We start from the raw sequence: 25,007 nt of genomic DNA, 5'->3' as shown, positions 1-25,007 counted from the left end.
GTTTGAAGAGCTACATTAGTGCTGTTATCCTAGTCCTGTCCTTCTTAGAGAAAGGAAGCTGCAGTCTCACTCTTAGAGAAGAGGAGCCTTTCATATGTATACATGTTCTGATACAGAGAGAGGCCAGTGATAGCTAGTGAAGATAGTTACTGATTTTTCTTCTTGCCACCAAGACCTTTTGTTACTTGGTAAAACATGTAGAAGAGACTTGCGATTATACACTTAAAAAAAGAGAGATAGGGTGGATAACTCATGTAATTAATAGAAATTTAAGTGAATGTTTTTGTTATAACTTTTTAGCATTTAATACTTAACTGAATAATATATTACATGGCCTGAAATAATCTGTTATTGAAATTAAGATTTCTATTGAAGAATTTCTTGTCTTGGCTGCTGCAGAGTATGGAATTTTAAAAGCAACCTGTTGATCTACTCAGTGGAAATACATCTAAATTAGAATGTTTCAAGACTAAGAAAATAGCCCGGTGTGGTGGCACATGCCTTTAATCCCAGCACTCAGGAGGCAGAGGCAGATGGATTGCTGTAAGTTCAAGGCCAGCCTGGTCTACAAAGCGCGTCCAGGACAGCCAATGCTAACACAGAGAGACCCTGTCTCAAAAAACGAAACAAAACAAACAAACAAAAAAGTCTAAGGAAATATTTAAATAAATGATTTCCTAGCCAAGTACTTTACACACATAGGTCCAAGGCACCTGCAAATTGATAAATAATATAAATGAACTTTGAAATAGTTTCAATAGTAACAATGGTTACAATTCAGAAAACTGTTTTAATAAGTGCTATTTATGAGTATTTGGATGTTTGCAGCTACACAATCAGGACAAATGTCTGGGGAAGGTAAAGCTGGTCCTCCAGGAGGCAGTTCACGTGCAGCATTTCCACAAGGTGGTAGAGGACGGGGCCGTTTTCCAGGGGCTGTTCCTGGTGGGGACAGATTTCCTGGGCCAGCAGGACCAGGAGGGCCACCTCCACCTTTCCCAGGTAAAACTTTTAAGTTTATCATAGAGAAAACATGTCTGCCTAATACCTCTTTCCTTTTCTCTCTTTTTCAAGTAATGCATTATTAATGTGACTTACTCTCCTTGTTATGCTATTTTTGGAACCCAGGAAATTTGATCAAGCATCTTGTTAAAGGAACTCGGCCTTTGTTCCTGGAAACTAGGATTCCATGGCATATTGGGCACAGCATAGAGGAAATACCCATTTTTGGCCTAAAAGGTCTTTATTTTTCTCCAAACTTGCTTGACTTATATATAGAATATTTACATCCGTCTTATTTTCTTACCTCTTAAAAAATCCTTTCAAGACCATTTTTCCTTGTTTCACTTTCTAGCTTGGCATCAGAGTAGAATATAAGGTGGGTGATTTCACTGTAAGACGTGTGTGTATGCAGAAAGATGGAAAATAACTCTAAGCATTAAGATATTAATAAAGTTTTTGTTCTAGTGATTTTTCTTAATCATTATTTGTACTAATTAAATTTGTAAGAGTATTCTTCACCTTTGTAGTTATTAGAGCATTACTATATGGGTTTCATTTAAAGAGAGAGTCATGGTTTATAAGTTCTGCTTTAGAAGTATATTGTTGAAATGTAATAGTTAAATAATCATTACTAAAGTGTTTTTCTCCTTTTTTCTCCTTTATTTTGTAGCTGGACAGACTCCACCACGTCCACCTTTAGGGCCTCCAGGCCCACCTGGTCCACCAGGTCCTCCACCTCCTGGTCAGGTTCTGCCACCTCCTCTAGCAGGACCTCCTAATCGAGGAGACCGCCCTCCACCACCAGTTCTTTTTCCTGGACAACCCTTTGGGCAACCTCCGTTGGGTCCTCTTCCTCCTGGGCCTCCACCTCCAGTTCCAGGCTACGGCCCTCCTCCAGGTCCACCGCCTCCACAGCAGGGGCCACCTCCACCGCCAGGCCCCTTTCCACCTCGACCACCAGGTCCACTAGGGCCTCCCCTTACACTTGCTCCTCCTCCACATCTTCCGGGACCACCTCCAGGTGCCCCACCACCAGCTCCACATGTGAATCCTGCTTTTTTCCCTCCACCAACTAATAGTGGCATGCCAACATCAGATAGTCGAGGTCCACCACCAACAGACCCATATGGCCGACCTCCACCATATGATAGGGGTGACTATGGTCCCCCTGGGAGGTAAGTTAATATATGTAGTAAATGAAACTGTTTAGTTAGTGAAAGATTAAGAACCGTGACTGAAATCTATTATGCTGTAGAAATGTAAAACATAATTTCTGTCCTGCAGAAAGATCAGATTTCTGAGCTGCAGTTTTATTTCAGCCACAAGACAGTGAAAAGGGGGATTTTGCTTAGACTTGATCTGGTAGGAAAAATAGCATTTTCCAATCTGGAAAAGTAATAACTGTCTCTAAGGCAAATGCCAAAAAACTCTTAGGGTAGAGTTGTTTACATTGTTATTAACTCGAGAACTTTTAAGTAACAATTTAACTTTTTTTTTTTTTTTTTTTTTTTTTTTTATCTTTTGTAGGGAAATGGATACTGCAAGAACTCCACTGAGTGAAGCGGAGTTTGAAGAAATCATGAATAGAAATCGGGCAATCTCAAGCAGTGCTATTTCAAGAGCTGTGTCTGATGCCAGTGCTGGTTTGTATATTTGTTTCAGTGTTCATTCCTATTTATGTTAAGAATAACCCCAACCTAGGGGCTGGAGAGATGGCTCAGCTATTTAGAGCTGTCTGCTCTTCCAGAGGACCCTGGTTTGATGCGCAACCACCTGTTAATTCCAGTTCCTAAGGATCCAAGGCCCTCTTCTCACTTCCTCAGGCATCAGGCACGCTGATTGTGTAAAGACAGACACACATGTAATCAAAACACCCATATACATAAGTTTAAAATAAACCCAAACTCAAAAGTTTAAGTGCTGTTTATAAAGATATTTCTCTTAACTCTATGTAATCTGTATATTCCCAAATCATTATCTCTCACTTAATTTTAAAGTATTGAAGGAAGACACATGTTGGTGTAGTGGAAAGACTACCAATTTTAGGTTATTAGATTTAGATTTAAATACTAATTGGGGGTAGAGAGATGATTCTGTGGTTAAGAGCACTGACTGCTAGTGCTGGGATCCTCTTTCATCATTGGGTACCAGGTACACACATGGTGCACAGACATACATGCAGGCAAGTGTTTTTACTTACAAAGTTAAAAATAAATTCCAACTGTGGGGATTGGAGAAGTAGCTTAGGAATTACAGTGGCTGCCATTCCAGAGGATCTAGAATTGATTCCTAGGACCCATGTGGTAGCTCACTTTCGTTTAAAACTCCAGTTCTAGGGGATCTGACATCCTCTTCTGGCCTCAGTGGGCACCAGCCTTGCTTCTGGTACAAATACATATATAGGCAAAACACTTGTACATATACGAAGAGATAAAATGCTAACTTTGGTATTTAATAGTTCAGAATCCCAAAGATAACTCGTTCTCATATTTGCAAAAGAGTAACTGTCCCTCTTCATGAAACAACCATCAATTGTACTAGCATCATGAAAATGAGAGTCTTCTGCAAATTTCAAAATATTGAGTGAAAGTCATTGTCTATGGTCACCTTAAAATTTTGACACTTACAGGTCAGGTGAAGGTGGAGCCAGACTGGTCTACAAAGTGAGTTCAGGAGAGAAACCTGTGTCATAAATAAATAAGTAAATAAGGAGACATTCAAAAAAGTTCTCATTACTTTTACTCTCAAATGGTTTGATGAGAATTTGGAAACAATTTGTTAATTAACCTTTTCTTTGCCCTGCAGGTGATTATGGGAGTGCTATTGAAACTTTGGTAACAGCAATTTCTTTAATTAAACAATCCAAAGTGTCTGCAGATGATCGCTGCAAAGTTCTTATTAGCTCTTTGCAAGATTGCCTTCATGGAATTGAGTCCAAGTCCTATGGCTCTGGGTCGAGGTAAAACTTTCCTGTCTCAAGTATTTTTAAAACTGCTAGTTAGCAGAAGGGGGGAAAGGGGTAGAGATGGATCAAGTTAAGAGCATTGCTTGCTCTTCTAAAGGCCCTGAGTTCAAATTCCCAGCAACCACATGGTGGCTCATAACCATTCTGGTGTACATGCAGGAAAAACACTGTATAATAAATCAATATTTTTAAGCAAAGATTAAAAGACAAAAAGACAAAAAGGGGAAAATGGAACTTTAAAAAAAAAAAAAAATGGGCCAGTGAGTTTAGGTACTGCATACCCAGCAGTCAGAGTGCAGTTTTCAAACTCTAAATGCATGTTCATGCTTCCTGAAGTTCTTAAAGTTGTCACTTAGAATAAAATTATACACAAGGAGCTATGTGGCTTCTCTTTCCTTTTAGACTACTGTATACATTCAAGCACATTGTGTGATGTAATCTCTCCTTGATTCTCCTAAGTCTCATATTTACTGTCTCTAGTCAAATGGGTCTCCTCACTGATTTTTATGCTTGATATTCCTTCTTGGAACCATTTTTCTTGTTGTTTTTCTCCTCTTCTACATTTTCATGTTTTAACTTAATCCAGTCTGCTACATTCTATTTCTTTTGTAGTATTTACTATAACCACCTTTGATTATTGATTTTTATTAATCATTATTTTCCATTTCTTACTGAACACATGTTGGCCGATTGCAAGGGGCTTAGCTATTAAACATTGCTTTATACAGGAGACAGGATGTTTTCAAAGAGGGAGTTATGAACAAAGAAGTGATTATCTATTTTGTAATAGAGTTTCAGTTTAGATTTACTTACGTGTATCAATATTTTGCTAGCATGTGTTTATATACTCACCCCATACGTGTGCCTGGTGCCTGAAGGAGTCAAAAAAGCATTCATTAAGTCCCCTGGAGTTAAGGATGTCTGTGATGGTTGGGAGCCATCATGTGCCTACTGGGAATCGAACCCTGGTTCTCCCAGACAGGGTTTTTCTGTGTAGCCTTGGCTGTCCTGGACTCCCTTGTACACCAGGCTGGCCTCTGAACCCAAAGAGATCCGCCTGCCTCTCTCTGTCAAGTGCTGGGATTAAAGGGGTGTGCCACTACACTGGGCTAGATACAGTTTTTTAAAGGTTACTTTAAAAAGCATTTTCACTAATCTTGAAATGTTACGTATTTTGTGAGGTAAATGTTTAATCTTTACACGATACTATTTCTTTTGAGGCAGGGTCTCACTCTATGGACCAGGCTGGCCTTGAACTTACAGAAAGATCAGCCTGCTTCTGTATTCTCAGTGTTGTGTTTCCATACTCAGCCACATTTTTAATATTTTGATTTCATATGTGCAGCTATTTTGCCTGCATTCCTGGCTGGGCACCAACCATGCTAGGTGCCCACAAAGGCTAGAAAAGGGCCTTGGATCCCCCAGAACTAAAGTTAGAGATGGTTGTGAGCCACTATGTGGACACTGAGACTTGAACCTGTGTTCTAGAGAACCCAGTGTTTATAGCCCTGAGCCACCTCTCCAGTTGCCCACATCATGCTTCTGTCTGTCCTTAGTGTGCTTCTTCTGGAGGTAGTGTCTTACTTAATTCAGAGAAAGGAGTTTATGTTGGACACAGCCTTTACTTTGTTATTACCTTTCTGGCTCAGTGTAAATATCTATCTGTGAAGAAATTTGTCATAGCTAGTGACCATATCAAGCCCTGTCTTCATTTCGGGAACATGTAGCTTGATCAAGGAGCTTAGCACTAAGTTTAGTTGCCTGGTTCAGAAAAATTCTTACTTAAACTAATAGAATTATTATAAACTTTGGCTATGGTTTTTGGGTTTTTAAGATGTGGTAAAAAGTAGTGTAAGTTATTTTTTATTCATTATTTCATGGGTCCACACTGTAGACCACAGTGATGTCAGCATGACCTTTCTTTCTTTCTTTTTTTTTTTTTTTTTGAGACAGGGTTTCTCTGTGTAGCCTTGGCTGTCCTGGACTCACTTTGTAGAGCAGGCTGGCCTCAAACTCACAGCAATCCGCCTGCCTCTGCCTCTACCTCCAAGTGCTGGGATTAAAGGCGTGCACCACCATGCCCAACTCAGCATGACTTTTCTTTTCATTTTCACTTAAAGGAACAATGTCCAAATTGCCTCTCAGCATCATGACTTCACACGTTGGGAACTGTTATTAGTAATCCAAAGGTTATTCAAGCATAAGCACTGCACTGTCATGATCCTTACAACAGATACTGAATAATTAATGAGCACACAGCATATAGTGTGGGTACACTGGACATGGAGTGGCTCACAAGCAAGCAGGGAGGAGCAAGATGACAGATTTCATGATGATGAATACCTCAATCTAGGTGGCTTGGGTCCTGGAAACATGACTAGGGACTGCAAGTGAATGAAGAAAGGACAGATACATTTTCAGGAGAGCCAGAATCAGGAAGGTTCTGCTACCACTGCAACCTGTAACTTGGAACTTCATATATTAGGTGCAATACTGGGGGAGGGGCAGACTTGTCTAGGTAGGTGGTCTCTGTAGAGTAGCAGTTGCTATTTGAAAAACCGTCCTAGAGGAAGCTGCCTTTGTTAATCTTTATGCTCACTGACCAATTTATTCCTAAACACTCATACTTGGGCTCCTGAGTACAGCTTGACCACCTTTCTTGAGCCTGGTCTGTATGGGAACCCCCTTTGCCAGTGTTTCATGGGGTTTGGTTAGGGCCTTGTGGTCCCCACATGGCCAAGGCCATGTCAATAACACAGTTATTCAAAACTTTACTCACTTGGGACTTTCTCTACTCCTACAGCTAACAGAATGGCATAACAATGTTTTATTACTGAAATTTTAGATTTATATTTAGACTGCTTCACTTGTAATTGAAACCATGGAAAATAAAACTAGTGATAAAAGGAAAACTGTATTGAATGTCTTTCGAAGCTTTACAGTTATGGACAGCATTAATCCAGTAATTTCTTTTAGAAGACGTGAACGATCAAGAGAAAGGGACCATAGTAGATCACGGGAAAAGAGTCGGCGTCATAAATCTCGGAGTAGAGATCGCCATGATGATTATTACAGAGAGAGAAGCAGAGAACGAGAGAGACATCGGGATCGCGATCGGGACCGGGATCGTGAACGTGACCGAGAGCGAGAATACCGTCACCGTTAGAAGGTGGGCATTCCTTTTTGTTATTTTATTTAGTATGTGTGTGTGTTTTAACAGTAATTATAACTCCAAGGCTGTTGTTTATACAGTAAATATACCTACATTTTAAGTGGTCCAAGTACTTGTTCTGATTTAATCTTCTGGAAACGTCTGAAAACAGGTAAGCCATTTCAGGTAAAAAACATTTAACCTTTTTTCCATTAAATATTGTATTCATGAGTTATCTGTGACTTTTAGATTTCACTCAGATTGTGGTTTTAAAGCAATAAAAATAATCAAGAGGACTCATTGTCTACTTCTAAAATTTGAAAATTGGGATTGTTGTAATCACATACATTGTTTGCATGTGATTTAAAATCCAAAATTACCAGGGCATTGTTTCAGAAATGAGTTTTTTTGTGCTTGGATTTTTAAAAATAAAACTTCTATCCTTTCTTCCTTGAACTAACTTCATTTGTCCCTGAAACTTTTTAAGAAAATCTAACACTATAATAGATTATAATACAAAAGGTTGTTTTTCAGCATTGAAAGTGCTTTTTTTTCCTTAAAAAATTAAAAAAAATTTTTTTCCTAGCATTTGATTTTTGTTTTTTAAAGGAACACTATCTTTTTATTTGCAAAGAAGACATAAAGTGGGTTCAGGTTACATATCTAAAAACTTTACATTGCCAAGTAATTGCCAAGCCAGACATCCCAAGTTAGAAATACTTGGGAACAATTTTCTTTGTTGTTTCACTCATAAGCCATAATCATTGTCTTTTTTTTTCTGTATTTAAAAAATTTCTTGTGTACATTTTTTTCATAAAGTAAAATGAGTTGTCTGTTTATACTTCATTTTTACATGTAATTTTATTTTGTATTTGTGAACAGTGTTTACTCATGAAGAGTGGGGAAAAAGCACTGTGAATCTTTTGTATGTGGCAGGTTATTCTGTAAACAGCTTCATATATTAATGGAATATTTGAATTAAGTTAGACTTAAAACAAGTCCTTTATAATTAAATTCTTTACAGAAACGTACTGAAAATTCAGTCCTGAAAATTGTTAATATTTAAATTGTAATTGGCTTTATCATGTATGTAATTCTGTCACTAGCAGTTTCTCATATAACACACATGATCCTTTTTGAAAAAGAAAAGTAATTCTTTTATGGAACATAAGTTAGTAACCTTACAGTTTAAGGGCTTTTTGAAGTGAGAAAGCCCATTTTAATACTTTGTCTTACATATTAAATATGCCCTTGAATATTTATAAAAACTTTTTTTACTACTTATACTCTGCATTAAAATTTTAATACTCAAAACATTTCTCTATTTTAAAATTACTAAAATTGTGCTGTTTTGGTATAAAAACTGAATGTTGTATCATTTAAATCTTAGCTGAATTTTAAATGAAGTTTTTTTATTCCTAGTAAAAATCCCTTAAGGTGGATTGTGGCCAAGTTATCGCATGAAATGTCTGATACGTCATTTAATAAAGAACAGAGTCTATAAGTTGTATTTTTATTCATTTGTTTATTTATTTATTTGTTTATTTATTTATTTATTTATTTTAGGCTTTGTAGTTTATCAGCCATCTTATAGTACCAAAGATATGATAGTGAAACTTGGATACATTTCCAGTAATTCAGTGTGTCCATCCAACCAGTTCATATGTAGAGTTAATTAGTAGCAGTTTTCCTTATGGGTGTTCATAAAATTAATTCAGTAAACCAAGTATGTTCCTTTGAAAATTTCATTGTTAATTTTTACATCCTTTGAATTTACAATCCAGTTGAGAGTATACACCTAAATATTCATGATTTGAGTTCCATGTCATTCAGGCATTAACTACAATTTCTTAGTATGCAGTTGATGTTTTCTGCAATCAGTGATGTACCATTTCCCAAATCCCATGTTTTGTTTGTACATTAATCAGAATTGAATTGTAATATTGTGTGTGCCTTCATCCAAGCAAAATTTACGAAAGCCTTTCTAGAGGGGGAAAGAGGATTCTTTCCTGGATCATTGTACCTTTGCTATATTCCAAGAGGTATTGTAGAAGTAGATGTGAGTAAGAGGGTGGGGGCTGGGATAAATACATATATTGGAGTGCAAACCTATTTGCAAATTTTATTACCATTATAAGGTCTGTTGACCTCTTTAGAAGTTTTTAAATATGAGTCCTTTTGAACTTCCTTGTAAAATTTAAATGGAATAAGAAATACTTCAACAATAAAGTAAATGTCAGTCTTTGTGTAAGTTAATAATGTAATATGCTAATGAGTGATGATGGTGGGTGAAGGGAGATGCTGCTGTTAATGTCTGTCCCATTCTAAGTTTTTTTTTGTGTTTGAACTTTTGGGTAATGTCAATAGCATTCTCATTTGAAAATGTATTAGTTTTTCTAAAAGCATTCCATACTCAAGTTCAAATGGGTAATAATACTTCAATGAGAAAAAAAAATAAGTTTTGTAAATTTCAGAGTGTAAATGCGTTGTGCTTCATATACTGTAATTTTTGCCTCTATTCTCAGACCACTCTGAGCAAAATAAAAGATGTAAGGTTGTGTTCTTAATGGAAGTAATGTTACTGTTGAAGTTATAGTTGAGGTCCTTTCTTTAGGTTTTGTTTAACTTACTACTGCTTTAGAATAGCCCCACTCAGCAGTTTCTGTTAAACTGAGTTTTGTGTACTGAAGAAAAGTGAAAGCAAATTCTTTTTCTAGATGCTTTTTATTCAGGCTCCTCTTCCTAACTTATGAGATTCACATGTTCTCAAGTGATTACTGCCCCCCCCCCCCACTGTGTTTGGAACCTGAGTAAAATAGCTGTGATTACTGCTGGCATAAATGTCGTTAACTTGGATTTATTTACTGCACAGAATTTAGGATGCTTTGTGTTGCTTATTCAGATTATATTATAGCTTTTGTTAGTTTGGGAGAAAGCCCAAAGGAAAGCATTTCCTTTCTATTAAGATGCACCACCTCCTTAGGAGTGTTATGCTGAAGCTTTTGTGAAAATGAAATTCTTTTCATTGCCTAGGGAGTGAAAACTGTTCACAGGATTTCAAAATTACTTCTATAACTCTAGATCACTTGTTTCCTGCCTAGTATTCCCAGCTTTGTTTTCTTATGCTTTCCCATCTATCTCAACTGCTTTGCTTCATTTTGCTATGCTGGCTCAGTTTATTTTTTGATTCCTGATGATGGTTTTAGTATTTGTAAAATCTATCTTGACCCTACACTGTCTTACTTGAAGTGACAAAGAGAGGGTAGGAAGTGATCTCTTGGATATATATGTATAGTGTTTTGCTCACTGTGGTTTAAGAATATAGTTTTGTTTATAAATAATTGATGTTCTCTGTCTTAAAAAAATTCAATGCCAATGTGAGTCACCTTGCTTTCTCACCTTCATCTCAGTGTGAACTCCCTACCATTGTTTAGTTTGTATATTGGATTGTTTTGAATAACTAATGTTTTAAATGAATATTCAATTAGCATTGTTGAAAGGAAACCTACTAACCAGGAAGAGAAGATTGTCATTCATGTTACTCAAATTTACACTTTTGCTTTCTGTGGTTAAACAAGATCTTGACAGTGGGTGAATTCTAAGCAACAAACAGTTTATTTTGAAATGTCCATATTTTTTGGATGACTCTTTGGCACCAAGCTTTTTTCTTTTTTTGTGATGGAGTTTATTTCTATGCAGCCAGTTCCATAGACTACTTAATTGTGTATTTTGTAGAGTAGTAACAAACTTTAGTTGAAATGGGGTAAGTATGATGTTAAAACACAAGAGAAAAACAGGAAAGACAAACTGTTTCAGTAGTTAGGAGCCTTTTGTGAACATCAGTAATAAACAATTGTTTTTTATGTACTGTGTCAACATAAGATGAAGCTTAAGAGTCATTATGTTTATATGCTTCTGTTTCCGCCTTCATCCCCATTCCTCATTAAGGAGAAAATTTAAGATCTAGAAGGGTAAATTTTACTTATTTGAAAGCATTGCATTTCTAAAATTATGTGAGAATCCTTTTATATTTGGCACATTACTATGAAAATCTGCAAGAGCTCACTATGATAATATACACTTGTGACCTCAGCACCTAAAGAGGATTCTGTGAGGTTCAGGTGAGCCTAGTTTACATGTAGAGTTTCAGGCTAGCCAGGCCTCTGTAAGACCTTGTTTCAGAAATAAAGACACCCAACATAAAAACCTATGAGAATTCTCATCAAATAGATTTAGAATGTTTTACTTAAAAAGACAATTTTACCATGAATAATGACGAATAATGCTAAGATTGCATCTATAAGTAACAAACTCAATTTGAGCTGTTCATGATGGTTTGGCAGCACATTATCTCAGAATGTAGGCATCTCACTCTGTAGTGACGTTTTATTGCTTTAACTTTAAAGTGTAGTTTCATTGCTTTAGTTCCTTTAGCAGCTGTTCACATAGGTTCCTTTATAACTGAGAGCTAAAGCAAGTAATTGTGTGAATTTGACATTACAGATTTGAGCAAATGCTATTTTTACTATGGGCATTGAATGTATATGTTACTTTTAAGCTTTTTGATAATTTTGTTTATGTAGCTGTCTACTTAGACATTTGAGACTATAGTACGGAATTGAAAATGGGTTGTATTGCCTTCAAATTTTGCTTCCATTTAAGATTGTAAAATTTGTGTTTATGTAAAGTGTTTAGAATTAGAAATAAAAGCTTCTAAACTATTCCCTAAATTTTATGTCTGTATGGTGAAAATTTAAGGTTTACCAGTTAGTAAAGACCTATCTGTAATATAATGAAGGAAAAGATGAGTGCATTATTAGTTCTGCCTAAATATGTATATTATGACCTCACAAACAGGATATCCTGTATTAAAGTAGTAAGTTTCCATTGGGGTCATGCATATATATCCCTTTCCTTGCACTGTGACTTTAAATAATTTTTCTCTCAGTGATTGATTCATTCTTCATCCCTTACAACACAACAGAAATATTAGGAGAGACAACACTTCTTTTTAGTAGGATTTATGAATTTTCCTGTAATCTTTTTTATAGAATAAAACATGTGCCTTGTCTTCCTTTAATGCTTTACTGTTTTTAAAATTCACCAGTGCTGGATGTGTTAGTGTAGGTTGTTAGAGTAGGTTGTGTGTGTGTGGAGTGTGTGTGTGTGTGTGTGTGTGTGTGTGTGTGTGTGTGTGTGTGTGTGTGTGTGTGTGTGTAGTGCTGGATTTAGTCCTTTGTATCTATCCCAGAAGACAAACCAAAAGACCTACAAGAATTGTAACCTGTAAAAGTGAAACATTTGAAAACTGATGTTGTAGACTTTCTTCTGTTAAATAACTCCTATATAAGCCTCATCAACATATAAAATCAAAGGTACAAAAGATGATTACTATAAATAGCGTAAATATCTCTAAAAATATGCAGATACATAGTATTTAGATGAGAAAGAACCTTTCCTTTTGTTCTTTCAAGATTTAAGGTTTTATTAGTATGAACATGTGTATGCATACTGATACTTTTAAGATTCTCGCAGTAGAGAAATGAACACAAAGATTTGTAGTTGTCACAAAAATTGTTCCTGATTATAAAGCAGAGAATCTTTTGAAAATTATTTTTTTAGGACAATGCCACTAAGCATTGTATGCTTTTGGAAAACATTAAAATACCCTTTTAGTATTTTAAATATTTGGTATTTCAGTGATTATTTTTTAAAATTAATGTTTCTTTTTTGGACATTAACTTGAAGTTTACATAAATATGTATTACTGAGACTATATTATCAATTTTATTGTTGGTTTTCCCTCTCCCCCTTTATGTAAGTTTTCAATGAAATTTATCATTGTAGATGCTCATTAGTTTATGTTTGGTTAGTGGATATAGCTGAAATAGGATGAAAGTAATGTCTCAATTATGTATTGTGTCTAAAGATTTGTATGTGGATGTCAGATTTAATGTCCATCTGAGGTATTTATTTATAAATTTTGTAACATGGAACTCCATTAATTTATAACAGATTGGCAGAATTTCATGTATGCTGTCAAATACAGTTAATTTGTGAATTTCATTGCATTTTATATTCAGTTCAGCATTTGTCAAATAAGTTGATATGTGGATGAATGAAAAATATCTACATTCAAATCCAAGCATTTTCCCACTTATTTTGTAGTATGCATATTTTAGAAAATGACTTATGGCTGTTCTCAATCATCACAGAAACAGTAGCTGCTCTGTTTTCATTTGTTATTGTAACTTTTTCTTTTTAAAATTAGCACATATTGTATACAGTAATGGTCTTCACTGAATTTTAAATGTTGATATGTAAAAAGAATGAAATATGACAATTTTCTATTTTTGAATTTGTAAATAAGGAGCATTTCTCCACCACACAAGCAGCTACTGTTTGAGTTACCTTTTGTTTTGTGTTAGAATACCTAACCGTGAGTAGGTGCACGACTTGTGTATGTATAGCTAAGCCATTTTTCTGTGTATTTTGGGGAATAGCAAAATCTACATCACAAATTTTGACACATTACAGCTGAAGGAAGAGGAACACCTTCCAAGACAAAACAGTCTTCATGGGGGAAAAGTGACGCTTGTCCAGCAGTTTGCTTCTTGTGATTGAACTGAGCCTGTAAGGAAGGATTCATGGATAAACTGAGCAGGAATAGATCTGAATAAAGCAAATCTGCATAAATGGTAACCAGTAGCTCTACTTTATTTTTTATGTTGCTTAACTGTTTTATTTGAAGGAAACCTGTGTGATTTTAAAAAGTTAATAGCTTTTGCAACTTTATTACTGGTTATATATATTTGGCCATTATAATGTGCAAGCAATTGGAAAAAAAGTCAAGTAAATGCTTGTTTTTATAGTAGTTTGTTCTTGTTAAAATGTTCATATGATAATGTCTGTAAACAGCACCACTTTGATTACAATAGATGTAGTGTTGTAATAAACTGTTTAACGGGGCTGATGTGTAAAGCTGTTCAAGTTATTTGATGTTTACACCTCAGGGAAAGTCTTGTGTTCAGCAATATCTAAAGATAATGTTACTATGACAACATTTTTACTGTCCTTTAAAAAAGCATTGCAATAGCGTGTTTGGATATGCATCAATCTAATCTTGCGTTCAGTGAATTAAACATAACTAATTAAGTGTCTCTTGCCCTTGATTTTGATATTAGAATAGGTGATTACATGGGTATTTACTATTTCTATATTCTGCTTTTCTAGCTGTTTTTACCTAGTTAGCTTGTGATTTTGCTGAATGGTATGTAACCGTGTAAAAACTGAAATTTGACAGATACAGCAATCTAGTCAATGTGTTAGGGGTAAAAAAAAATTTGAGGTTGTAACATTTTTGGTAAAAATTCATGTATTTGCTACAGTAGTGCAGCTTAATTACAACCCAGATATACTGAAAAATTAATTGAGAACTGCTAGCATTTAAGAGAGACTTTGATAATTCTGATTTGATGCAGTAATTTACTGTATCATGCTGATGGTGCCATGGGCAGTGTGAATACGGCCATACAGCAGATAAATGAGTAAAGAAACCCTGTTTGATAAAGATTTCTGAAGGGTGTGACGTTTACTAACATTGGGCTGATTCTTGAGTGTGTGTTATAAGGGATTACAGTTACATCCTGTCTTCATGGTTCAAGGAATTCTATGTATATTCCTGTAACCTTGTTGATTTACGCTTGTTGAGAGTTAGTTAATGAGCTGAACTTCTTAAAGCCAACTATAATAAAAGGCTGTATTAAAAGCACCTGGCTAGCATGTGTTCTGCAAAGTTACCAGACAAATGGTCAACTCGATGACCTATTTTTATAGAAAGGTAAAAATTAGAATTACTAAATAAATTTGAAATAAAAATCCTTAAGCTAATTTGTTTTAAATATATTTTAAAGATCTTCTTACCTATGAGAGATCTTTGGATATTATGCATTGACTTTGAAGTTTGTCTCAATCTAAGGGCAATGCCTAAGGTATGTACCATGGCTAGAGAGAATGTGCAGCGTGAGAGATTTGTACTTCTCTTCAGTTTCATCGTTTCTGCTTTTAAAGTACTCAAAAATTAGTTTTAAAACATCCATACCACTGCCAGTTCATTTTAAAACGTTTTGTGAGCAGAGTGTTTGGGCAAGGGATCATTGGTGTTTACTAGAAGAACTGTTGTTAGCTCTCAGAAATGATTTTTCTTAAGTGTTTAATCTTGTTGAAATGTAGTTGCCTTTTTAATTTGAGAGTTGTATCAAAATCTATTGTTTTGTGTATAGGTATTGTAAGTTTTTGTCATTTCTTAGCTTTTTTTTTTTTTTAAAGTTTAATTGCAATACCCTAATGTGAAGACGTTTGGACATAGTTTACAAGGGAAATTAATTAATAGTAAGATTAAAAGGTAAGTAAAATGTCCACGAGGGTAAAATTTCTCTGAAAACTTTAAAAATGGAATCACAAATACATATACTTGAAATGAAACTGGAGATTTTGTACTATTTTAATCTTTCATTGCTTTTCATTTCTTTCTTTTTTGTTTTTAAATCAGTTGAACCTTTTGCTTCCTTTCTGTCATCCTCTCTTTGCTTGGCTTATTCCATTAAGTGACTTTGGTTGCAGATAGTGTGAGTGCTGCTGCTAGTCGATTATTTTAAGTGTTGTCAGGAAGAAATAAAATAACTTTGGTTTGGCCAAATTTGCAAAGTCTCCTACGTGATAACACATGAATGTATAACAGTAAAAGTAAAAATTTCAAGCCTTGTTTTATTTGTCAAAGCCCTTCTGTTATTTTAATGTGTAAAAGCAGTCCAAAGAGAGAAATCTTTGCAAAGACACCAAAAAACAACAAAAACGAGAGAGAGGATCAAAAAGGAGTGAGGGAGAGTTTATATAGTGGCCATGAAAACCAGCTTGAGTTTATCTTGAATCCTAGCATTGCCTAGTGCTGTGCAGTCACATTCCTTGCAACTAGTAGCAAAGTTAGATGAGTGGCAGAGCACTCACATGGTGTTTATCCTGGAGCAGCACGTTGAATTCAATACACTGCTTTGAGGGAAAGGAAATACTTTTGTAGAAAGGATTATTTTAGTGTAAATATACAAGTGTTTGTCAGTTTTCATCAAGATTTTGAGCGACTTGCCATAGCTATTGATCGTGTATCTTAGCTCATTTAATGGCTCTTTCACCTAGAATGTTCTTAAGCAGTTGATTACATTTTGGAATTCACAAATAACATGTAGCTTAAGATATTATTTTCATTTGATTCTCCTATGGAGACTGTTGCTTTAGCTTTTACTAGTTTAAAGTCAGTTCTAAAATTAAACATGAACATTTTAATGAATGTTGTATAATATTTTATAGTGAAGGGGGAAATTGTTGGAAAGGGTAAGACTTTCTCTTTCCCTGTGTATTTGAATGTGCCAATAACCTAAGTACATGCTGTTTCATACAATGAGATGCTACTGCAAGACTCTTCTGTTGGAGTGCTCTTGGCATTTTAGTTTTGTTACCCAAATGGTCATTGCATCTGTGTATCTTACAAGGTGGCCCCAATATTGTTTTAAGCTTCAGCTTAAGTTATTTTAAGAGGAAGTTTATATTCTGAGTCTTTACTGAGAATACAGTGTTGAGATTCTTGCTATTACACAGATAAATGATTTTTAAATTTTATTCATGACATTCATTTGCAACCTATAGTCCTCTGTAAATGTTTCCCCTGGTTGTATGTACTTTACTAAATGCACGCCTATTCATTGTACATACTAGACACTTACGCTAAAACATATTAAGTAGGATTTTTGTAGCAAAGCATTCTATTTTTATGTTCTTATAGTGTATGTGTTAACATTAATATTCAGTTTAAACACTGGTGTATTTATTTTTTAGCAACTTGACTCCTAGAAGCCTTAGACTGATTTTTAAATAAACATTCAACCAAAAATTATGAATTTATTGAGATGTGGCCTTATATGTGGTGTTTTTTTGTGTTCATAACATGAGATTTTTTTAAAATTTAGATTTTATTTAAATAAAGATTTAGAATTAGTTTCATTTTAAGTCAAAATAGAAAATGTACTAAGCGTCTAGGCTTCTGGGAGGAAGTTCTTATACTTCTTATACTCTTCTTTCTTGTGTTAGAAAGAAGCAATATGAATTTATGAATATTCAAAATATTCAGGCCATTGTATTATGTTCAGATTGGTTTAGGTTTGTTTTAGCCCAATGTTTCTTTAAAGTTCCAGGTCGTTGGCATTCACTGAATATATTATCTACTGTTTTTTTGTATGGGGTGTATGAACTCTTGGTTACATATAGGCAGATTTCAGTATTTTAAAGACTTCCTGCTACGTTAGTTATATTGTACTGGGAGGCTTTTAAAATACTAGGTAAGATTTAATCGAAGTCACACAAATCTTGAATGGTACCTGTGGATAGTAAATACTACGAGCATTTTTTTCATGTTACACCCTAAAACTCCACCATGGGAGTAAATTACATTCACTTCATAATTGGACAGACTCTTACCCTTAATTTTAGGAAAAAATATTTTATTTTGAAGGGGTGTGTGTGTGTGTGTGTGTGTATACATATATATACACACACATATATACATATATACACACACACACACACGCCTCACTGTTCCTGCATAACAATTCTCAGCATTTATGTATTCAATTATTTTAAAATACAGTGATAAATTCATGTTTGTTTATCTTATTTTATTTTTTACTTTGAAAATTGTAGTACTCAGGTGGTATTTAATGGGAAATGGTCCTTTGGGGTGAATCATGTATTTTGAGGACTGCAACTATAACATTTATGACTTTAGCCTTAAAAAGGTCTATTATTTCTTTCTCTGCATCCCATGGTGTATTAGCAAAGTAGTTTACAGCCCAGTACAGCCTTACAAAGTTGTTTTACAATTTTTTATGGAAAACCCTTAGCAACGAAAAATTGTATCATATTACAGTACCCATGAGTTATTGAATAACCACCCTTTGTAAATAAATTGTCTAATATCAGAAGGCCAAAGAAAGTCTTGAGATTTTAGCTATTGAATGTGGTGACTTCATAAGATTTCTGTGCACAAGGTAAGATTCCATTAAATAGGCATCCTTTTGATGTCCATGAAAACTAGACTTCCATATTAGCTTCTTTCAAAAGGTTCATTCCCATTTCATTAAAACGTTTGTATTTGCAATTTTGTGTTTAATGTTTTACTTTGTCTTTTCTTTCTTTAGCATTTAGGTGACTGTTCAGCAGGTTGCTATATGGCCATTGTTGGCCTTAAACTGCGCTAGTAACAAGCATGGTATTTAACTTGTATTGGAAATAAAAACAAAGTTTTGATAATACTTTGCAGTTTGTCCTTCTTGGTTTGACTTTGAATAAATATAGTATTAATAGATTAGATGCTCATTTGTGTTTTGTCTAAGCCAACCTCCTTGAGAGTGGTTATTTTCTCCCAGCATACACAGCAACTTATTTTACCAGATAACTTGAGAACAGTATAAGACATACTTTCCAATAGTAATAGATTTGTTCTTGAAATATCTGATCCATTGGGACTGGGGATACAGCTCAGTTGGTAGAGAATTTGCATACAATGCAGGAAGCCTGGGCTTGATTCACAGCACCACACAAGACAAGCCATAGTGGGACACAACTGTAATCTCAGCACTCTGGATCAAAAGTTCAGATTTATCTTCATCTCGTGCATGAGATCCAAGCCCTCCTGGACTATACGAGAGTATGCTTTTAAAGAAGAAAGAGAAATACTTGATAGGCAAATGTTGAATTGGATGGCAAGTTTTTACATGCCACTTCTGAATAACAATGCTAAACAATTTAGTTACTGTCAGTGCTTACATGGCATTGTTAGCTTTCTTGTTACTGTTTATGCATTTTAAAGTTGCATTCATCACTGGAATAATTTGTCTATAGCCTTAGTATAACAACAAGGAGCATGTAACTGAAAGTTACTGGGGATGTCTTGAGTAAAGAACACACCAAACAAAAAGGAATCAGTTACAGCTTGCATTCCCTCAAACTTAGGGAATAGCTGAGGGATGACATTGAATCTGGGATTCTTCTGCCATGTGTGAGTGCTGTCATAATGGACATGGTGCCATTCCCAGTTTCTGCAGTGCTAGAGATTGAAACCCAAGGCTTCCTTCGAGATAGCCAATTGAATTACAGCTCCAACCTGGTACAGCTGTTTCTGCCTGTTAAACAAGAGACTCAAGATGATTCTCTTAGTCTTCCTACTTGTGTTTCCTAAGCCCAATCATGAAATAACTTTGTTTAGATTTTGTTTTTTTGAGACAGTTTTCTGTATAGCCTTGGCTATCCTGGCCTCACTTTGTAGACCAGGCTGGCCTCGAACTAAAATGATCACCTGCCTCTGCCTCCCAAGTGCTGGGATTAAAGGCAAGCGCCACCATGCCCAGCCCCTTTATCAGCTTTTATCTTTCATTGACAGTGCTTAGGAGTTTGTGTATGCACCTTGATTCTGATCAGGTATGCAGGATTTTCATACTTCAAAATGCATACTCAGCCCCGGGTATGGTACTGTCTGCCTGTAATTGCCATCACTTGATGGACATAGGAGAATCTCTAGTCTAAGGCTAAACTAAGTTACTGGTTCGCCCTATCCTTATGTGTCTGTGTTGTGTAGGCACATGCCAGTCAGATTTAAGGACAGCATATATCTTGCTTTGCACCTTAAGATAGCATCTCTCTTGTTTCTGCCATATTGGCACACTGAGGCTTGTGATCAGATGGGTGAATTTCCTCAGCACTCATACTGAGATTAAAGGTGTGTACCACACCAGGTCCCTCACTCTATGTAGCTGGGCCGGCCTTGAACTCAGAGATCCTCCTGCCTTTACCTTCCCTATTGCTGGGATTACAGCTACCCGACTGTTGGTGCACACTCAGGAGTTCCAGGACAGCCAGGGCTGTTACACAGAGAAACTTTCAAAAAACCAAACCAACCAACAAACAACCCCCAAGGACACCTCTCTTCTGTTTTTTATTGGCTTTTAGGAATCATGTCCTAAATCACCACAAAATCATGCTTTTTGGTGTGCTTACCTGCTAAGCCCTCATGTCTACCCAGTTAGGCCCCACATTAAGTGAGAGGAAGGTTTATAGAAAGCTTTGGCTTACTTCCTTAACATTATACTGAAATCTGGTAAAGAGGGAAGTACCTACTTTCCCTGTAGAGCAGATTGTGGAAAAAACCTGTGGGGAGAAGAATTCAGTGTAGTAGGATTTTAAAGAATGCTTGTTTACCTAAAACAGGTAGTAAGAAACATGAAAGCTGTAAGATTTATTAACGCTGGAGTCTCCGACCTTAGAGTCAGTGAGATGGCTCAACAGGTAGGTCCTTGAGCCACTCCTGAAGACCTAAGTCCCATCTGCAGGTCTCATGAGGTCTAAGAAGATAAGTAACTCCTGTTGGTTGCCTTTTGTACACAGGCACAGTGGCATGCATGCCCCCTTCCAAGTCATGTAATTTTAAAAATTACTTTAAATATCACAGGAAGTGACTAGTGTATATGACGTGTCACAATTCAGTATTTCTAAGCATCTGCTGCAGATTAAGTTGGGAAAAGAGATTAGATAGGCCAATGAAGCTTACAGCTTTATCAGAAAATGGAATAAAAAAGGGAAAGTAAATGAGGTGACATGCAGGGTCAGTGGAATAGTACATGATGGCGAGCATGTGTGATGTCATTCCAGTGACTAAGATGGAGAACACTAGAAGATCTTTAGAAGGTGCACATTTAATATTTTGCTGTCCAAGAAATGGCAATCATGTAGCCATGAGAACCTAGGGTTAAATCGTAAGTCTCATAACCTTTAGTTACAGTTAAAATAGCGAAAAGGCTAAATGTGGTAAGAACTTGGATAGTGGTAAAAGGAATGTGAACAGTCTAGTTGGTATATTCATACTTTTAGGAGGCAAACAAAAGAAACTCATTGAGATCAATATGAAGTGAATGGGTGGAAAAAGAAAATTTCTTAAAGGAAAATAAATACGTGCAAGGTTATAGGTTTGTACTTATTGGACAGGAAGTATTCGTAATTAGTGACCTGCTTACTTTGAAGTAGAAATTGAGATGTTGTATAGGTGTGACCTATATTTAGATTTAATATTTCTTAGCTTTATCAAGGCTATATGTGACCATCTAATTTTATGCTCTATTTTATTGGTGGCAGTTGATTTGCATGCATCTGTTTTTCACAGGAAGGTAGATGGATAAAGCTATGGATGAAGGCTGTCATCTTCACCTTTTAGTTTGGTGTTTATAATTCTAGCCACAAAATACAGTTTACCCATGCCCTCCCTGCTTGAGAGTTTGTGTTTTTAAATGGGTTTTGTACTTTTAGTTCTTACGTACTTTTTTTAGTCACACTGTATAAGTTTTACAAAGGAGGCTCTGAGGAGTTGTGACGAGCAAAAAAGTGAGTGGAGGTTAGAAAATGCTCTTAGGATTCTAGTTTTACAGTTATTGTTTGCCCATCCCTATCATGCTAAACCCCTCTGCCCTAATTTTTAAGCTGTACTGATAACTGTAATCAGGAATATATTTGTAAAAGCTCAATTCCACAATTCTTGAGTAGCGACTCTTACCTTGCGAAATGCTTTGTATGTAAGTCAGGGTATAGAAGCTCAGTAATATTTCACATAAATAGGCAGGGGCTCAGTTCATAAGAGTGTGTACTTTTTTTGGAGAGCAAGTTTGGTCCACATTACCCACATCTGGTAGCACTTTATAACCTCTCGTGTACCTGCATTGGTATGCACACACATGTGTACATAATTTTTAAAATATTGGTGCAGAGTCTACCTTTGTAATTGTCAGAGACAAGGTAGATAGTTTGGGGAAGGGGCTGGCGAGATGGCTTAGCAGTTAGGAGTACTGGCTGCTCTTCCGAAGGACTCAGGTTCAATTCCCAGCACTCACATGGCAGCTCACAACTGTAACTTCAGTTCCACAGTATTCACTGCCCACTTTTGGACTCTGAAGACACAAGGCATGGTCACATACACATAACACTTAGATGCATAAACAACACAATAAAAATTAAAGCGTGTACAAATTTAGAGTAAAATTGAGCCTCGTGTACCACTTTGGAGCATCTCATCCTAGGAGCACAGCTGATTTAAAAGATGTGATACTGATCTAGCAGCTATGAATTCACAGGTGGGTGGCTTTTTACAGCTAATAGCAGACCTCATGTTGTGTAGTATAAACATTGTTAGATTCTAAACCTGGTTTAGGAGTGCTGGCAACTCTTATCCCTTGAGTAAGCCAGCTCTTTAAAGAATTCACACAGAAACTTTAAAGCTTGTAGCCCATTTTATTGAGCTGTTTTAGATTGATCATCTGAGAAGAATGTACAGTGATTTAGTTACCTCCCAGTTGTTTCCTGGACTTACAGACATATTAAGTACAGAACATGACATCTTTTATTAGACCCAACCTGAACTGCTATAAGGGAAATTTAAAGTTCACAATATTTTTAAGCTCCTTAGAGTGTCTTGTGTTTGTTTCTCTTTGAGTACTTCCAAGGGAGTTTAGTGTCCCCACTTTAGTGCTTTTGTAACTTACATAGCTGTAAGCTATACTTGTGCTGTAGCTTTATTTTCTTTTATTTATTTGTATTTATATAGTATTTTGCCTGTATATGTGCCTGAATGCCAGTAGAGGGCACCAGATCTCATTACAGATGGTTGTGAGGCACCATGTGGTTTGCTGGGAATTGAATTCAGAACCTTTGGAAGAGCAGCTCTTAACCTCTGAGCTATCTTTCCAGCCCTCTTATTTTCTTTTTCCTTCCTCCCTTCCTCCCCCCTTCATGTTTCTCTCCCTCCCTGCTTCATGTTTCTCTCCCACTCTCTCTCTCCCTCCCTCCCTCTCTCTCCCTCTGTCTCTTTCTCCCTCCCTCCCTCCTCTCTCCCTCCCTCCCTCCCTCCTCTCTCTTCCTCTCTCTCTTCCTCCTCCTCCTGGTCTCTCCCCCTCTCCCTGGCTGTCCTGGAACACAACCAGACTGGTCATGAACTCAGAGATCTACCTGCCTCTGTCTCCCAAGTGCTGGAGTTAAAGATGTGTGCCACCACACACCACATGCTGTCAGTTTCTAATTGAAACTTCAATTGCTTGGTGGCCAAATATAGGAATCCCAAACTTAACATGCCAATACCAAACTCTAATCTTTGGCACATTCCTTCTTCCCAGTTAACTCTCAACTCACTCTGACATTTTAGTTGCTTCGTCCTAAAACTTGGAGACACATCTCACATCGAATACATTAAGAAGTCTATTATCAGTGAATTCCCAGGACCACTTCTTATATTTATTTACATTGCTTTCTGCCCTTGATACTACATAGTCTCTTTATGGCACATGTCAGTATCCTCAGAATCTTGCAGAGGCTCCATATTTCTGTCAGTAAAGCTGCAGTCCTTAAGAACTTTACACTGGCGGGGGAGTGGGGGTGGGGCTAGTAGGAGGAAGAGGGAGGAAGGATGGAACCAGAAGGAAGGGCCTATGATCTGGATGTAAAGTGAGTAAATAAATGAACTTCCACTCTGAGCTTTGTCTGGTTCTTTCTCTGACTAGTCTAATTCGTTGTCCCCTTCTCACTATGCTCAGCCTGTTTCTGCTATTTCTGGTTTCTTGGGTTTTCAGACAGGCCGCCATGCTGTTCCCTTTGAATCTTTTAATGGTACATACAGTGCTGCCTGCAGTATCATGGATGTCTGCACTAACACTTCAGGCTTATCTTCACCGTTCACTCAAAATAGTTCAGCACGTAATGGTCAGACTAACGTGTGTTAAGGGCTCAAGATTTGCTCTCCATTCCAGCCTCCTTTACACATAGGGAATTAAACCAAGGGCCCTTGACATGCTAGGTAATTGCTGTCCTGCTGAGCTAAATATCCTGCCCTTTCAACACAAAAGTAGATTCATTGGTAAGAGTTCCAGGATAGCCAGAGGTATGTAATGAGTACCTGTCTCAACCAGGGAAAAGTGTTAAAGAAAATTTAAAGACTTACTGAAGCTGGGTGGTGGTGGCGCACACCTTTAACCCCAGCACTTGGGAAGCAGAGACAGGTGAGTTTCTGTTTGTGGCCAGCATGGTGTTCAGAGCAAGTTCCAGGACAGCCAACTCTACACAGAGAAACCTTGTCTCATCTTAAACAAAACAACAAAGCCATTCAAAAATTTCAGTATATCTCACTCAGTTTTCATTAAGCCAATTGTTTGTATTTACATTCATTGTTTTGAGGTCAGAGAAAAGTTCTGATGGCATGTTACAGTATAGAAATAAATGACTTAACATAGTGATTGGACCATAAGTTTATGTTGTGTGTGTCATTGTTGGTGTTACAAGGAAAATGCCAACTTCTTAACTAAGTGGTCTAAAAACTCAGTGTAGAAAGTGGCCTCTAGCAACATTGGCATCAGCGGGGCTGGGAGCCGAATTCTGCATTTAACTACAATTCCCACAGATCTGCCTACCTCTGCCTCCTGAGTGTTGGAACTGAAGGGATGTACCACCACATCTGTCCCTAACTGCAAAGATTATAGACCTGAGCCACCTCACCCAACCCATTTTAGACTGCCTATAATGTCCATCTGTTACTAAGATTTATACCATAATGTAAGCTAGTTCTTATTTTGGCTATTTGGGGGTATTTTTGTTAGTATCAGGGATCATTGTATCTTTACTTTAGTGCAGATATCTTTTAAAAATCATTTCTTCAAGTATTCGATTAAGAAAATTAACAGTTGGAGTAGGATAGATGGCTCACTTGTGGATTTAAACATGTTTTTGTTTTGATCCAAGTGTGGGATATGTAATGAT

The 25,007-nt window shown here is 36.4% G+C and overlaps 1 protein-coding gene across 5 annotated transcripts in view; it reads left to right on the top strand.

The window, feature by feature from the left end:
* Cpsf6 (cleavage and polyadenylation specific factor 6) overlaps positions 1 to 15,690 on the top strand; it is a 31,294-nt gene extending 15,604 nt beyond the window's left edge. Inside the window, exons 5-11 of one of the 5 annotated variants that reach the window (XM_051170836.1) lie at positions 829 to 1,002; positions 1,129 to 1,239; positions 1,673 to 2,177; positions 2,530 to 2,645; positions 3,808 to 3,961; positions 6,947 to 7,136; positions 13,656 to 15,690. In XM_051170836.1, the coding sequence (XP_051026793.1) occupies positions 829 to 1,002; positions 1,129 to 1,239; positions 1,673 to 2,177; positions 2,530 to 2,645; positions 3,808 to 3,961; positions 6,947 to 7,133 (1,247 nt within the window). In that variant the 3' untranslated portion in view covers positions 7,134 to 7,136; positions 13,656 to 15,690. Of the gene's footprint in view, positions 1 to 828; positions 1,003 to 1,128; positions 1,240 to 1,672; positions 2,178 to 2,529; positions 2,646 to 3,807; positions 3,962 to 6,943; positions 7,137 to 7,219; positions 7,664 to 13,655 lie in introns of those variants that run through there. The other 4 variants (XM_051170834.1, XM_051170835.1, XM_051170839.1 and 1 more) reach the window with 4 other exon arrangements.
* The last annotated feature ends 9,317 nt before the right edge of the window (positions 15,691 to 25,007 follow it).

This window comes from Acomys russatus, chromosome 28, assembly GCF_903995435.1.
Source record: "Acomys russatus chromosome 28, mAcoRus1.1, whole genome shotgun sequence".
NCBI lineage: Eukaryota > Metazoa > Chordata > Mammalia > Rodentia > Muridae > Acomys > Acomys russatus.
Note: the sequence above shows the minus strand (reverse complement) of the source record. Positions and strands in the feature narration are given on the sequence as shown.